The sequence below is a fragment of the Panthera uncia genome (assembly GCF_023721935.1).
Source record: "Panthera uncia isolate 11264 chromosome B3 unlocalized genomic scaffold, Puncia_PCG_1.0 HiC_scaffold_1, whole genome shotgun sequence".
Lineage (NCBI taxonomy): Eukaryota > Metazoa > Chordata > Mammalia > Carnivora > Felidae > Panthera > Panthera uncia.
Genome location: NW_026057582.1, coordinates 85,731,336 through 85,744,216, shown reverse-complemented (window position 1 = coordinate 85,744,216; position 12,881 = coordinate 85,731,336). Strand labels below are relative to the sequence as shown.

Here is a 12,881-nt window from a genome sequence, read left to right as displayed (position 1 = left end):
ACATTCTTTTAAGAACATGTTTATAGCTATTTGAGTGTCTACTCTGAGGCAGACACTAAGCTTTTTACATTCACCAACTCATAGGTTCTAAATCTATTCAGGGGCGCCTGGGTGGCTCGGTCGGTGAAGTGGCTGACTTCGGCTCAGGTCATGATCTCACAGTTTGTGAGTTTGAGCCCTGCGTCAGGCTCTGTTCACAGCTCAAGCCTGGAGCCTGCTTTGGAATCTGTATTCTCCTTTCTATCTGCCTCTCCCCAGCTCATGTTTTCAAAAATGAATAAACGTTTAAAAAAATTTTTAAACTCTATCAGGTATGTATCATTTTACAGTTGAAGCAGCTCAGCAAGTGAAATGGTCTTCGCTCCAGGATAGAAAATGGAATGTAAGGTAGTGTTAACAGTGGCTCAGAATTCAAATACTAAATCAACTTCATAAAGTCTTTCATAGATTAATTCTGTATAAGATCTAAGCTTTGATATCTTCTATTGCACTTACCATGTTTCTACCTCAGTATTTAAATTAATTCAGTGGCTTATGAACAAGACTAGTGGCTTACATCTATATATACAGTGGCTCCTTAGCAAGTACTGCTCTTTGAGTTATTCGTAAACCACTGTAGAGACCATGCCATGGGCTTCAGCAATTTTGCTGAGACTCCAAATATACCTTGAATACTATTTAGCTAGTTAGATGAGTTGAGTTTGGCCTGCCACCTAGCATCTGCATGTGAACATGAGGTCATGAGGTATTTTTCTATACTGATCCTTCATGTAATTTCATGAAATCCTGGGGGGATGAGGGGAGTTGCTTAAATTCAGTTATATTCCAACATGTAAATTTGCTACAATAAATTACAGTATGATACATATAGCACTTGATCCAAGATAATTGCAAAATAAGAATAAGTCTTTATTGAAATAAAATAATCCAGTGAGTGGGTCTGAGAAAGCAAAGATCAGTTGGTTAAGGCAATAAGAGCCTCTACCACATTGCCCATGTGTTCCCTCAAGCTCCGTTCTGCTGCTGCTCGTGAGATCTCCATCTCTGTCATCTGCAGGAAAAGGATCAATGATGTTACCCAAGCCTCTTCTGGAGTATTAAAATGCCACCAAGACTTGCTGACTCTACTTGTTTCAGTAAACAACCCCAATTCAGCAATGTAAACTCCTCTGCCCATACACTAGTTAAGCATTACTACTCACTATCAGCTCCAGATCTTCCTTCTTAATGGTGACTTTGGCCAGTTCCTTCTCCCTGCAAATATTCATGTACATTAATCCTCCTTCTCTAAACTCACCAGTCTTCACCATCCCAGGAAGGATCATTCCCAGCTGTGCCTTCCAAATAAATGACTTCTGACAAACACTGTTGAGTGAAAACACAAAATGACTTCCACTCCCTCACCTAACACCCCCTTCCCCTCCTGTCTGGAATCTAGGAGAGGCAGCAGGGACTGTCGGGAGGCCTTTCCTTCCAACCGACACGAGAGTAAGGCTGAAACCTTATATATGCAGGAACTGGTGACAGAGTTGAAGAACAGTACAAGGTATAAAGGCTTAACGATGCCTTTATTTTTGTATGGGGGAAAGAGATGAACTGGTAGGGCTGGCTGCACGTAGGTAAACTTACCGCTCCTGTTTGGCTTTCTGCTCCCGGGATCTTCTGTCTCCAATCACGGACATCGCCTATGGGGGGAAAAATATCTGGTTACTGCTCTGCTACCCACAATTGCTAACAATCTAAAAAGCCAGTAATAAGCGGGTCAGGGGGTCCATTCGCGATGACGAGTGTATCAGGAAGCAAGGCCTAGATTTAATTCAATTCTGTCCACCTTAAACCCAATCTTCGTCAAGCTCCTTTTGCAAGCGGAGGGCTCTAATGACGGTTTCCCTTTTGCCTTCTCTCGCCAACTAGATGGGGTCCCCGTCTTGGGAGCGAGGATCACAGTTACAACCTAAGAGGCCCCTCCGCTCTCTGCCCACCCAAACACGCTCACGGCCAACCTCACCGTCTCCAGATTGGAACTCTGGATCTCCTTCTCCTCCGCGTAGTCGGTGACTCGCTCCAAGTCTGCCGCACCGCTGTCATGCTTCCGTGGCTTCTCCGGAGGCCGCTCCGGGCCGCTGGTTTCAGTCTCCAACTCCAGCTCCACATCCCCCTCGGTAGCCATACTGATCCCACCGTGCTGCCGCAAAGGCCCCGCCCCACCTCACGAAGACTTCCGGTAACTGCCCCGAAACTTCCGCCCGGAGAGGACGAGGCGGGGCTGGCTTCGGGCCACACCTTCATTAATGTTTTGGATTCTAGAAGCTTCAGCCAGGACAACAGGTCGTCTCTCGGACTTCCTTCCAGTGTTCTAGTATTGTTTCCTCCATGGCCCTCTCCCACACCTAGCCCATCACCACTCCAGGACTTCCCAACCAACAGACATCCTTCTCTTCACCTAGATTCTACCCCCCTCACCAACACCACCGCCCCCCTGCCCCACCCAAGTAATTCTGTCCAACCAGGATGGATACGCTCTAATCCTAAACCAATTAAGAATGCTAATCCACCAGAGGCCTGATTTGCAAACTGCTCCCTAATCTGGGGAGAACAGCCTGAGTGGCCAAAGGCCAGGGACAGAAGTAGCTTGAGAGAGACATTTGCATTTACCACATCCTGGAGGTCGGTGTTCTTTTCCTGATGTCCCTCCCCATTCTACCTTAAACTGGGTGACCACCCCTATGAAGACAAAAGAAAACTGCTTTCTCATCTACCTTCCATCTGGTGGACCTGGGTCTAATGCCTGGGACCACGATGGTGGGTGCAAAGGCGGTCACAGGCCCTAACACCTCCCTTCGCCGGACACAACGCACTGGAGTCAGCAGTGTCATGGTGAATCCTCCCTTCTATCAGGTGAGAGCGTACCTTGGAAGAGAGGTTCGGAAGGTCCCTAGAGCAAGAACTATCTGAAAAAAATGGAAGGGAACAGTGGCTGAAGCTGGGGAGGAAAACCCACAGGAGCCAATAAAGATGATAGGCCTTCCTTTACCCTCTGAGGCCTTTCCCTTTGCCCAGAGACTACTACCTATCCCTTCCACTTCCCAGTACCAGATCTATAGGTCTACAGAAAGGTGAGAGGCCAGGTGTGACTTAGGCTTTTAGGAAGGTCTGCTCAAGCCTGCATCAGCTCTTATGATGAAAGCTCTACTTGATGTCAGTGGAAGGCAATCCTAAATAGCTTGAAACGATTCTGAGAATTCCTGAGTAAAAGGAGAGAAGAAAAGGGAAAGGGAAATTTTGGAATTCAGCCTCTTGGGTTAACCTAATGCATACATTAATGTAAGCCTTTCCTCAGCAAATCTCCACCTTTCTGCCCTACATCTGCTCTGCCCCTCAGGTGTCTTGCTGTTGGCCTGCTCCCTGTACCTGCTGCTGCCATTCTAGATGGCCCCTTGTCACAGAGTCTACTTGTAGCCGCCTGATCTACATCCTCCTTCATGTGGGGGCCTCAGCAGTCTGCTGCCTTCTGCTGTCAAGGACAGTAGTGGAAAGGGTCTGGGGGAAGGCACATGGGGTAAGTGGGAGGGATCAGTTTGCAACATGAGAAAAAGGGAGAAACCCTCCATGGACAAAAGATTCAGATTGGGGGTAGGGGACAAGTGAATGGATACATCCATGAGAAGTAGGTACCTCTCTGTGTATGATGACGGGCCCTGACATTTCTCACATGGACTCTCCCTCCAGATCCAGATGCCCTCAGGGTTGTGTGCCCATCTGTTTGGCCACTCTCACTGCCCAGTGCTCAGTGGTTCTGGGGCTGTGTACCGAGTATGTGCGGGAACTGCCACCTTCCACCTGCTGCAGGCTGTGCTGCTAGTCCAGCTCCACTCCCCTACCAGCCTGCGGGCACAACTACACAATAGGTTTGTGTATATACACTTTGGGTGGGGTGAGGATGGGGAGGGAAGTAGACATAAGCTGAGTAAAGGAAATTTCAAGATGAAGTAACAGCAGTGTGAAAAATCCAAAAACAGATTTAAGTCTCTACTTCTGCCATACTTACTGTGTGACCATGAGCCACATACTTACCCTCCCTCCTTGAGTTTCTAGTTTCTAAAATGGAGATGACAATGGGGTTATTATAGGCAGACCCTTTATCAACTGTTGCAACATTGTCCAGACATTATTTAGGTATAAGAGTTAGAATTTGGAATAGGCTGTGATGGACCAGTTTCTAGGCCCTCTCACATGGGACTGCTTCCTCCTTTCCTATACTTAGTTGTCTCTTCTCTCCTCTTTCCTATAGTTTTGGTTTCTTCTTTGCCTTTCTCCATAGGCACTGTTCACTCTCCTTTGCCTTTTCTTGAGTCTTGTTTTGTCTCCTAACCAGCTTCTGGTTCCTCAAACTGCTGTTCCTGCTAGGTCTCTGTGCTATTGCCTTCTGCATCCCTGAGGAGCATCTCTTCCCAGGTACCTTCCATCTCATATCCTAATTAGCAGGAGTAACCTGATAGTTTTTCTAAGAGAAAGAGAGGGTAGGAAGAAAACCAGAAGTAATGATATGAACAGCTACATTTTCCCACTGGTGCCCCACTTGTAGCCTGGCATTACATTGGCATCTGTGGAGGCTTCACATTCATCCTGCTGCAGTTGGTGCTTATCACAGCCTTTGCCCATTCCTGGAACAAAAACTGGTAAGGAGCACCTCTAACCCCAAAGGTTCTTCTTGGGAAGGTTGTCTGACATTACTAGCCTCAGTGGGTTAGGTAAAGGGCATGACAGGTCAATGGTCCCATTAACTTCCCACTGAGCATTACCAAAAAGCTCAGAAATGTGATGACTCTGTGGGTTAGGTAGGATGAGTAATCACACCAGTGTTCCAGGAGAGGAGGAATAGTAATGGGTAAAAAGAAGTGGAGCCCCAAACCACTGCCCACATCCTACCCTTAGGCAGACAGGTGCAGCCCAAGACTGCCGCTGGTTCCTAGCTGTACTGCTGGCCACCCTGGGATTCTACAGCATGGCAGGTGTGGCAACTGTGCTCCTGTTCCACCACTACACACATCCAGCTGGCTGCCTGCTCAACAAGATGCTGCTTAGTCTACACCTTTGTTTCTGTGGCCTCCTCTCCTTTCTCTCCATCGCTCCCTGCATCCGCCTCAGTGGGTACATGCCTTGCAACATTACAAATCTGGAAGACCTTTAGCATAGAAATATTCATTAGCCTCCCTAATCTTAGTCAATTGTCTACTTCCTCCAAAGGGTGGGCTATAGTGTAGATGGGGGCAGAGTGTAAATTACTACCCTGTAAACTAAAGCAATTATCTCCATTCTCCGCAGAGCAACCCCGTTCTGGCCTTCTACAGGCCTCTATCATCAGCTGCTATATCATGTACCTTACCTTCTCTGCACTGTCCAGCCGTCCTCCAGAGAGTGGTAAGAACCAGACCTGGACTCTCCATGCTAAAACCTTTTGTTCCTGCCAAATACTTAGTTCTTTGTTCTTACCACCTTTCTTCTGTTGCTCCTTCTCAGTTATCTTTGAAGGACAGAACCACACTCTGTGCCTGCCTGGCCTGAGTAAAATGGAATCGCAAACACCATATACATCGCTGGCAGTGCTGAGTGCTGGCATCATGTATACTTGTGTGCTTTTCGCTTGGTGCGTAAAAGTATCAAGGGGAGAGGTATGAGAGAAGGGAGGATATCCAGGACAGAGAAGGATGGTCAGGAGACTGTCTGGGATCATGGTTTATTTGAACTTGAAAGCAAGACAAGAGTGAGGAAAGTTCCCCATAAACAGAAACAGTTTCTAAGAATAGCACTTGTCAGATGATCTGTATGAGATGAAGGGGGCAGGGAGAATGACTTGAGAATTAAAAATATGTACAAAGATTTTTAGGGCCCTCACATGACGAGATTTATAAATCTTTATGGTGAACGGGCTCTGGGAATACAATACCCTCCTGAGAATTACCAACATGGACCAGCTAGCAATACAGTCTCAGGCAACTCTTGCTATTTGACTGGACCTGCTTGAGAACTGTCTCTTCTTTCTCAGCAATGAGGCTTCCTACCTGGCTGAGGTATTTGGGCCCTTGTGGATCATCAAGGTTTACAGCTATGAGTTCCAGGTGAGGATGGAGAGCTCAATATCCCCAATGCCCTTCCCCCCTCACACACAAAGACAAACACACACACACCCTGCCAGCCTCTACCCAGAATACTCAGATTCTAGCTGCTATTACCTTTTATTGAGTACCCACAATGTGCTAGGCACTGTGCTAGATACTTTACATTCATAATCTCTTTTAATTTAATCCTCACAACAACCCTGTGAGGTAGGTATTTGCTCCATTTTACAAATGGAGAAATTGAGGCACAAAAGGTTAAACATCTTACCAAAGTTTTCATAGCCAGTTATATGCTGGAGCTAGAATTTGAACCCAGATGTGCCTCCACTTTGTATACCAGCCTATCTTTTCAGAGAAGGGGGAGTTTTCTATATTAATACCCTCACATTCTTTCTTAAAAGTCATTCCAAAACATGTTGCCTTTTGTTTTACAGAAGCCCTCACTCTGTTTCTGCTGCCCTGAAACAGTGAAACCAGAGGAAGGTGAGTGTCCATAAGAATGTCCATTAGAACATGTAGATTTCTGCAGAGTGCCAAAGAGCCCTGGAGCGCCTTCACAAAAGAAACTGGGGGAGGAGGGAAGAAGTGTTTCAGTGGCACTGCTCCCAGCAGCCCTTCCCTCTCTCCAGGGCAGAGGGGTGGGGCTACCAGGCCAACTGACCAAGAGACCTCTCCAGCTCCTCCAGTGCAAGCCCAGCATTTCTCCTACAGCTATTCTGCCTTCCATTTTGTCTTCTTCCTTGCATCACTCTATGTCATGGTTACCCTTACCAACTGGTTCAGGTAGGATGGAAGTGGGCCTGGGCTATACTTCTGAAAAGCTATTTTAGGAAGAGCAACTTAAGGCCAGTCCTAAGGGTTCTCTGGAGACAAACATGGGTCTGCCATCATCTTTGGTGGGGAGGTAGGACAGGTCTAAAAGCTAAGGTCCTACATATTCTCTAACCAGAGACTTTGGTTCCACAGCTATGAGGGAGCAGAACTGGAAAAGACCTTCACCAAGGGTAGCTGGGCTACCTTCTGGGTCAAGGTTGCCTCATGCTGGGCCTGTGTACTCCTCTATCTTGGGCTGCTCCTGGCACCACTCTGTTGGTCCCCCACCCAGGACCTCCAGTCACCTACTTTCAGGCGACAATGCCATCGCATCAGTACTGCAAGATAACAAATATTCAGCTAGGTACTGTTAACAAACTGGGGGTTCCCTTGAGGTTGTACTCCTAGTTTTGACTGAGGAACTGTCCAGCGCAGCAGATACCTCAAGGACATAATGGGCAGTTATCTCCCTTTAGACTGGTCAGTACTATGTCTGAATAGGAGAAAGTGGCCATACATACTCTAAATGCCATGGGCAGAGTATATGACTCACTGGAGCTACTGTTACATCTTTACCCCAGCTCAAGAACCTAACTCCCAAGTTAGCAGCTCAGGAACCACTGCTGATCCCAGCAGACAGTGTGGCACCAGCCCTTTCCTGGCTCTCAGCATGGAGATGGGGGCAGGGAAAGACCAAGGACTGAAGACTTACTTGGGTCTGCCCTTGGAGATAAAAAGGAAAATAAGCAAGCCCTGGGCCCAGGGAGATAAGCAGCCCAGAACAAACCAGGACACAGAAAGAAAGGAACAAAGACCACCCTAGGTTTTAATCCTGATCTTGAGGTCAAAGGAAGCAGGAAGACAAAAACCACCCTCAATCCTTGAAGAATGACAGAACAGAAGAGAATGTGAATACTAGAGAGCAGCAGGATTTGGGAGCCAACTATCAAGCAGGCGAACAAAATGAGGAAGAATGAGAAAGAGGGGCATAAACTTAGGTCTTGAAGCCTTCCTTCTTAGACCCTCAACTCCATCCTTGGGATGGTGTTCAAGGTCTGGGTGGGAACAAAAATCACAGAAAAGAAGTTCCTACGGTTCTTAGAGGATTCCTCTACCACATACCTGGAGTACTTGTCTGTTTGTTGTAGTATAATAAAGAATTTTTCTGTGATATTTCACTTAGTCTACATATCTAAAACCTTTTAGAGTCTAAAGTTCTCTCCCCTTTTGGTGGGAAAGGGCAGCCATTCCTCCATCCCCATCCCCCCAAATCCCCAGTCAAACCAGGCGCTCAAGAAATTACAAAGCTACTTTTAATACTTTGGGGTGAGCCCCACAGGAATAAAAAACACTGGGAAGGGGTAACCCCCTCACCCCCAGGAGTGGCCCAGGGGGAGAGAGGCTACCTGAGGGGAAGGAAGCACAAAAGGGACCCGCTGCAGACTCAGGGCAAAGGGAATGCCATCGGTGCTGGGACCTGTGAGCACTACAGGAGAAAACGCGAGCGTGGTGGGACTGGCTCCAGGCACACAGGCGAAGGGCAAGAGGGTTGGACACGAAGCCACAAAGCTACTTGGGTTCCTCCTTCTTCTCGTTTGCCTTTTTCTGCTTCTGCTGCATGATCTCCGAGTCCCTAGGGGTAGAGATGATGGGGCACTGGGAGGTACCAGAGGGCAAAAAGGACAAGATGCAGGGGGATGAAGGGCACAAAGGATAAGATGGAAGTGGATGGGGCAAAATTCAGCGTGTGCCTGCTGTATTCCCACCCTAGGAGAACAAGAGGAAGAGAGCTGAGGCTTAAAAGGCAATCAGTCTCTATCTGGCTGTTGCCTAAGGGGTCAGAAGTCTGGCCACACAGGCCCAAAGCTATTCTTTGCTGAGTACCACACCCAGCAACACCAGTGAGAAGGTTGGGAGAAGGGAGGAGAAACTCAACACCAAAGAGGGCCATAAGTACCGTGCTGTCATAACCACTACCGCATTTGAAATGTGAAGCTCCCTGCCCTTGCCCTTAAGGTCAGACTCAGGGGCACTCAGACATCAACCGAGGGCAGGCACCCGCCCCAGTCCCTTCCTGTCAGGCTGTGCTAACAATTTGGAGGGTGGGGAGGAAATAAAATCCTAGAGGAAGCAATGCACTCTGCCCCTCACTAGTTCAGATGCAAGCCCTGAGGTAGCTCTCTTTCCTGGTACAACCCTTGGTCTAGCCCAGGTCTCACCCGTTCCCTCCCCTCCCCTCCCTGGGGCTACCTCTGCTTGCGGGCGGCAGCAGAAAGCCCGTCATCTCGGCGCTTTCCCTTAACCGAGTCGCTCTGCTTTTTCATATTCTTCTGGCGGGCGAGCTCGCGCTGGTTACCGCCTAAAGAAAGAAGGTAAAAGGTGAGACGCGAGGGGCCTTTATGGCCACACACCGGCGACCCTCTTCCCTCACCAGGACACCAGCAGGGTCCCACGCTCATTCCCCAGCCCCGACACCGACCCATTTCGGGGCCTAGGCTGCTAAGTGGGGCGGGGAATGGGGGGGGGGGGCGCTGGTGGCAAGGTGCCACGGGGCAGGTCAAATCGGGAGGGGGAAGGACGGCTCCGAGGAGTCCGCTCAAGGCGTGTTTCGAGTTTCGGGCGGCACCGAGGTCCAGGCTGCTAGTGTGTGGACAGTTTGGATCTCTGTGGGGGATGGGCTGCAATCTGGGGGACTCTGGGCCTATCACAGGGGCGCAGGGCTTTTCCCCACACCACGGGAGGTCGCGGAAGGCCTCTGCTTGACTGGGGCGAGAGGAGGGGGAGGGGGTTCTCAAGAAGTGGCGGTGGGCTAAAGGCCGATTTCCGGGCTCCGTGTAAGGGTCGCAAAAGAGCCCTGCCAGAAGAAGACCTCGCTGGGGAAGCCAAGAGGAGGTCAATGCCAAGATTCGGCAGTAGTGTTTAGGGTGGACGGGGAGAAAGGGGCAAGAGAGAGAGAGGGCCTCGGTGCTCACGGGTCATGGCGACGGCAGCGGCTCCGGCCTGCCTCCGTTGCGTCCCCTCGTTCTGTCCGACGTTGCAGGCCCCGCCCCCTTCTCCAAGCGTAACGAAGTCGTCCTTTCCTCCCCGCCCCTTCGAGCCCGGGCTCGGCCTCCCATTGGGCAAGGAGAAACACGTGGGGTTGCGGGCCACGCTCCGGCCCGGGCGGATGTGGGGCGGGAGTTCACAGGTCGAATGCGCTGCGTGGGGCGGGGCTTCCTGAGCGAGGCCTTGGGTCGGGCGGGGAGAAAGTAGGCCGGGTCACGTGGACAGGATGGGGGTGGAGGGGTGCGGCTGGCGATGTGGCGTTCCCGCGGGCTCGAGCACGTGACTTGGCAGAGTGACCTCATGCGGAAACGGTTTGGGACGCCGGCAAACTCGCCAGAAGGGTACGGTAGGGGACAGAGGCCGGCTGTTCTTGGGGGCCGAAATGGTTTAGTCTGTTTTGTATTACCAGGACTTTGGGACTAAATTTCGCCCTGTTAGGATTTATCCCCACCAACCACGTATTTAGACATGAATTGTTCACCTATACGGTAAAATCAGGTAGAAACACAAGTTTCAGAAACCCCCTTCCAGCCACGTTGTACCCTCACCGCAAATCCCTCCAAGAGAAATTAGCAACCACATCCCGTGTGTCCTAAAACTTTGGTCCTATTCGTTTCCCACAAAAATATTAAATGTGAAGATGCAATAGCTTGGAAATGTTGGAGGACCCCCAAATCACAGACTATGGAGTAGGATCAGGGACTAAGAGATTGGGAAATGCACAGACTGTGTCCTTTTCTCCCTCCGGATGTTTCCCCACTATACTACCTGCACCAGCCACATCTGGTTTGTAAGAGGCAATTGAGTAGGGCAGGAAGCTTAGGTTTCCCATTAAATTCACTCTCCTTCCCAACTCCATTAATCTGTCTACAAGACTCCCCAACAGCCCTGAGGAATTCATTGGATAAAGAAATGATTAGGAAATACCACAGGAAAGGAATGTTTGTAAATTTTATTATTTGATTCTCTCCAGTTGGTGCCCATAGCAGAACCAAGTTAAGGCTGGAACTTCCAACTAGCTCCTCTTCCCCAGCCCCCCCCCCCCAACATAGACCTGATGGGAAGGCAATAAACCTCTCAGTCAATGCCATCTTCACGATTTTTGCCATACCAAGGTATCACTTGAACTACTATTACTTAAGATTGTATCAATCTTAAAGGATATAAGTCAAATTTCATATTCCTTTAGTAAATTTAAAATCAGTTTAACCTGACCACTAATGGAGAGTAACTATAAAAGTCAATACAATGAAAACGAAATGTATTCTCAAATTCTGCCAAAGTAAAATCATTGTGAAAGATAATGAGTGTGGCCTGCCCACTCTTGTTTTGTTAGTTTACTTATTTTGAGAGAGAGAGGGAGAGAACCCCAAGCAGGGTCCGTGCTGTGAGCACAGAGCCCAGTGTGGGGCTCAAACCCACAAGCTTTGAGGTCATGACCTAAGCTGAAATCAAGAGTTGGGCCCACAACCAACTGAGCCACCCAGGAGCCCCTGCCCTCTCTTTCTTAAAAAAGAGAAATTAACAAGTTTTTGGAGAGGTAACACAGACTTTAAAACTGAAGCTTTCTCTTGATACAGAGGACTAAAAATACTTTTTATATTTTCAGGGGTGCCTGGGTAACTCAGTGTGACTCAATTAAGCATTGGACTTTTTTAAAAACAATTTTTTAATGTTTATTTTACATTTTGAGAGAGAGCATGGGTGAACTAGCGCGGGGGGTGGGGGGGGTGGGGCGGGCGGGCCAGAGAGAGAAGGAGACAGAGAATTCCAAGTAAAAGTCGGACACTTACTTAACCAACTGAGCCACCCAGGCACCCCAAGTGTTGTTGGACTCTTGATCTCAGCTCAAGTCTTGATCTCAGGGTCAGGATTTCAAGTCCTGTGTTGAGCTCTGCACTGGGCATGGAGCCTACTTAAAAGAAAAAAAACTGTATATATAGTTTTTATATTTTTAATATTTAATGCTATGTTTCTATACTACCCCAAATTACTTTTCAGACCGCAAGTAGCATATTATCCCACCCTTTGGTACATACTAAATGTACTCGATCAACATTGATGGCATATGTAACATACAAATCATATAAATCCTGACTCTGCTACTTACTGGATTTGATTTTAGACATTTATTTTCTCCATGCTTCAATTCCTTTCTGTGAAAAATGGGGATAATCTCTACCCCTTAGTGTTGTAAAAGAGATTAATGTAGATATAAAGGGTTTGGCTCCTTATAGGCATTCAGTTAATGTCTCTTCCATCTCCCTTCCTCAAGTCCTAAAACTTTCTCTCCTTTAAATTCCTCTAACCTTTCTGGGTACCCAGTCTCTGAAATGGCTGCTCATGACCCTCTCTCCTGGTATTTATATCTTTGTGTAGTCCTCTCCCACACTGAATCAGGGTTGGTCTCTGCGACCAATATGGCAGAAGCAATGGTATGTCACTTCTGATGCTAAATCATAAATGATCATTGTGGCTTCCACTTTCTTTCTCTTGGATCACTGGCTCTGGGGGAAGCCAGCTACCATTTCATGAGAGGCTTGTGTGGTGGAGAACTGAAGCTGCTGGCCAACAGCCAAGGGGGAGGAAAGATACCTCCATTTAAACTCATCACAGAGTTGAGAGGGAATAAATTAGACAGAATGAGGACCTATGGCTCTGAAACAGAGAAGGAGCTAAGGCAAGGTTTAGGGACCCCAGATATAAAGTAGGAAGATGAGGAAACTGACTGAAAGGCTGGAGACATCACCTACACAGCTACAACAGCAGTTTGAGCACAGTTCATAAGCAGAATTTGGGCTATCTGGCTTCCCAGCCTCAGGTTCCCAATGGAGCCAAGCCACTTGGGTCCCGTTGCGTGTAAAGAGACCATAGAAACAGCCCCATGGGGAAAACTGAGCCACA

The 12,881-nt window shown here is 48.4% G+C and overlaps 4 protein-coding genes across 6 annotated transcripts in view; 2 read left to right on the top strand and 2 right to left on the bottom strand.

Annotated features, from left to right (window-relative positions):
- Nucleotides 1-885: 885 nt before the first annotated feature.
- HYPK (huntingtin interacting protein K) lies at nt 886-2,170 on the bottom strand. The gene is made up of 4 exons (XM_049613524.1): nt 2,009-2,170; nt 1,630-1,685; nt 1,203-1,254; nt 886-1,051 (listed from the first exon to the last, which is right to left on the bottom strand). The coding sequence occupies exons 1-4, from the start codon at nt 2,168-2,170 to the stop codon at nt 956-958; spliced, it is 366 nt and encodes a 121-aa protein (XP_049469481.1). The 3' UTR covers nt 886-955.
- A 135-nt stretch (nt 2,171-2,305) lies between these two features.
- On the top strand, nt 2,306-8,092 carry SERINC4 (serine incorporator 4). 2 transcript variants are annotated; one of them, XM_049613527.1, is made up of 12 exons: nt 2,306-2,898; nt 3,383-3,559; nt 3,730-3,908; nt 4,376-4,455; nt 4,586-4,679; nt 4,936-5,147; nt 5,326-5,421; nt 5,521-5,647; nt 6,047-6,119; nt 6,554-6,602; nt 6,749-6,902; nt 7,086-8,092. In XM_049613527.1, the coding sequence occupies exons 1-12, from the start codon at nt 2,785-2,787 to the stop codon at nt 7,279-7,281; spliced, it is 1,551 nt and encodes a 516-aa protein (XP_049469484.1). In that variant the 5' UTR covers nt 2,306-2,784; the 3' UTR covers nt 7,282-8,092. The 2 variants fall into 2 exon arrangements, 1 of the variants encoding a protein (XP_049469484.1); XR_007453810.1 differs by lacking the exons at nt 2,306-2,898; nt 3,383-3,559; nt 4,376-4,455; ... (5 more) ...; nt 6,749-6,902; nt 7,086-8,092 and having other exon boundaries at nt 3,693-3,908; nt 5,326-5,418.
- A 135-nt stretch (nt 8,093-8,227) lies between these two features.
- SERF2 (small EDRK-rich factor 2) lies at nt 8,228-9,998 on the bottom strand. Of its 2 annotated transcripts, none has more exons than XM_049613526.1 (3): nt 9,905-9,998; nt 9,183-9,291; nt 8,228-8,588 (listed from the first exon to the last, which is right to left on the bottom strand). In XM_049613526.1, exons 1-3 carry the CDS (start codon nt 9,909-9,911, stop codon nt 8,303-8,305), a joined length of 402 nt encoding a protein of 133 aa, XP_049469483.1. In that variant the 5' UTR covers nt 9,912-9,998; the 3' UTR covers nt 8,228-8,302. The 2 variants fall into 2 exon arrangements, with proteins under 2 accessions (XP_049469483.1, XP_049469482.1); XM_049613525.1 differs by having other exon boundaries at nt 8,378-8,565.
- Nucleotides 9,999-10,107: 109 nt separating this feature from the next.
- The window catches only part of ELL3 (elongation factor for RNA polymerase II 3), a 39,997-nt gene continuing 37,223 nt past the window's right edge, over nt 10,108-12,881 (top strand). Inside the window, exon 1 of the mRNA XM_049613523.1 lies at nt 10,108-10,318. The gene's annotated coding sequence lies outside the window, so the exon portion shown is untranslated. The remainder of the gene's footprint in view (nt 10,319-12,881) is intronic.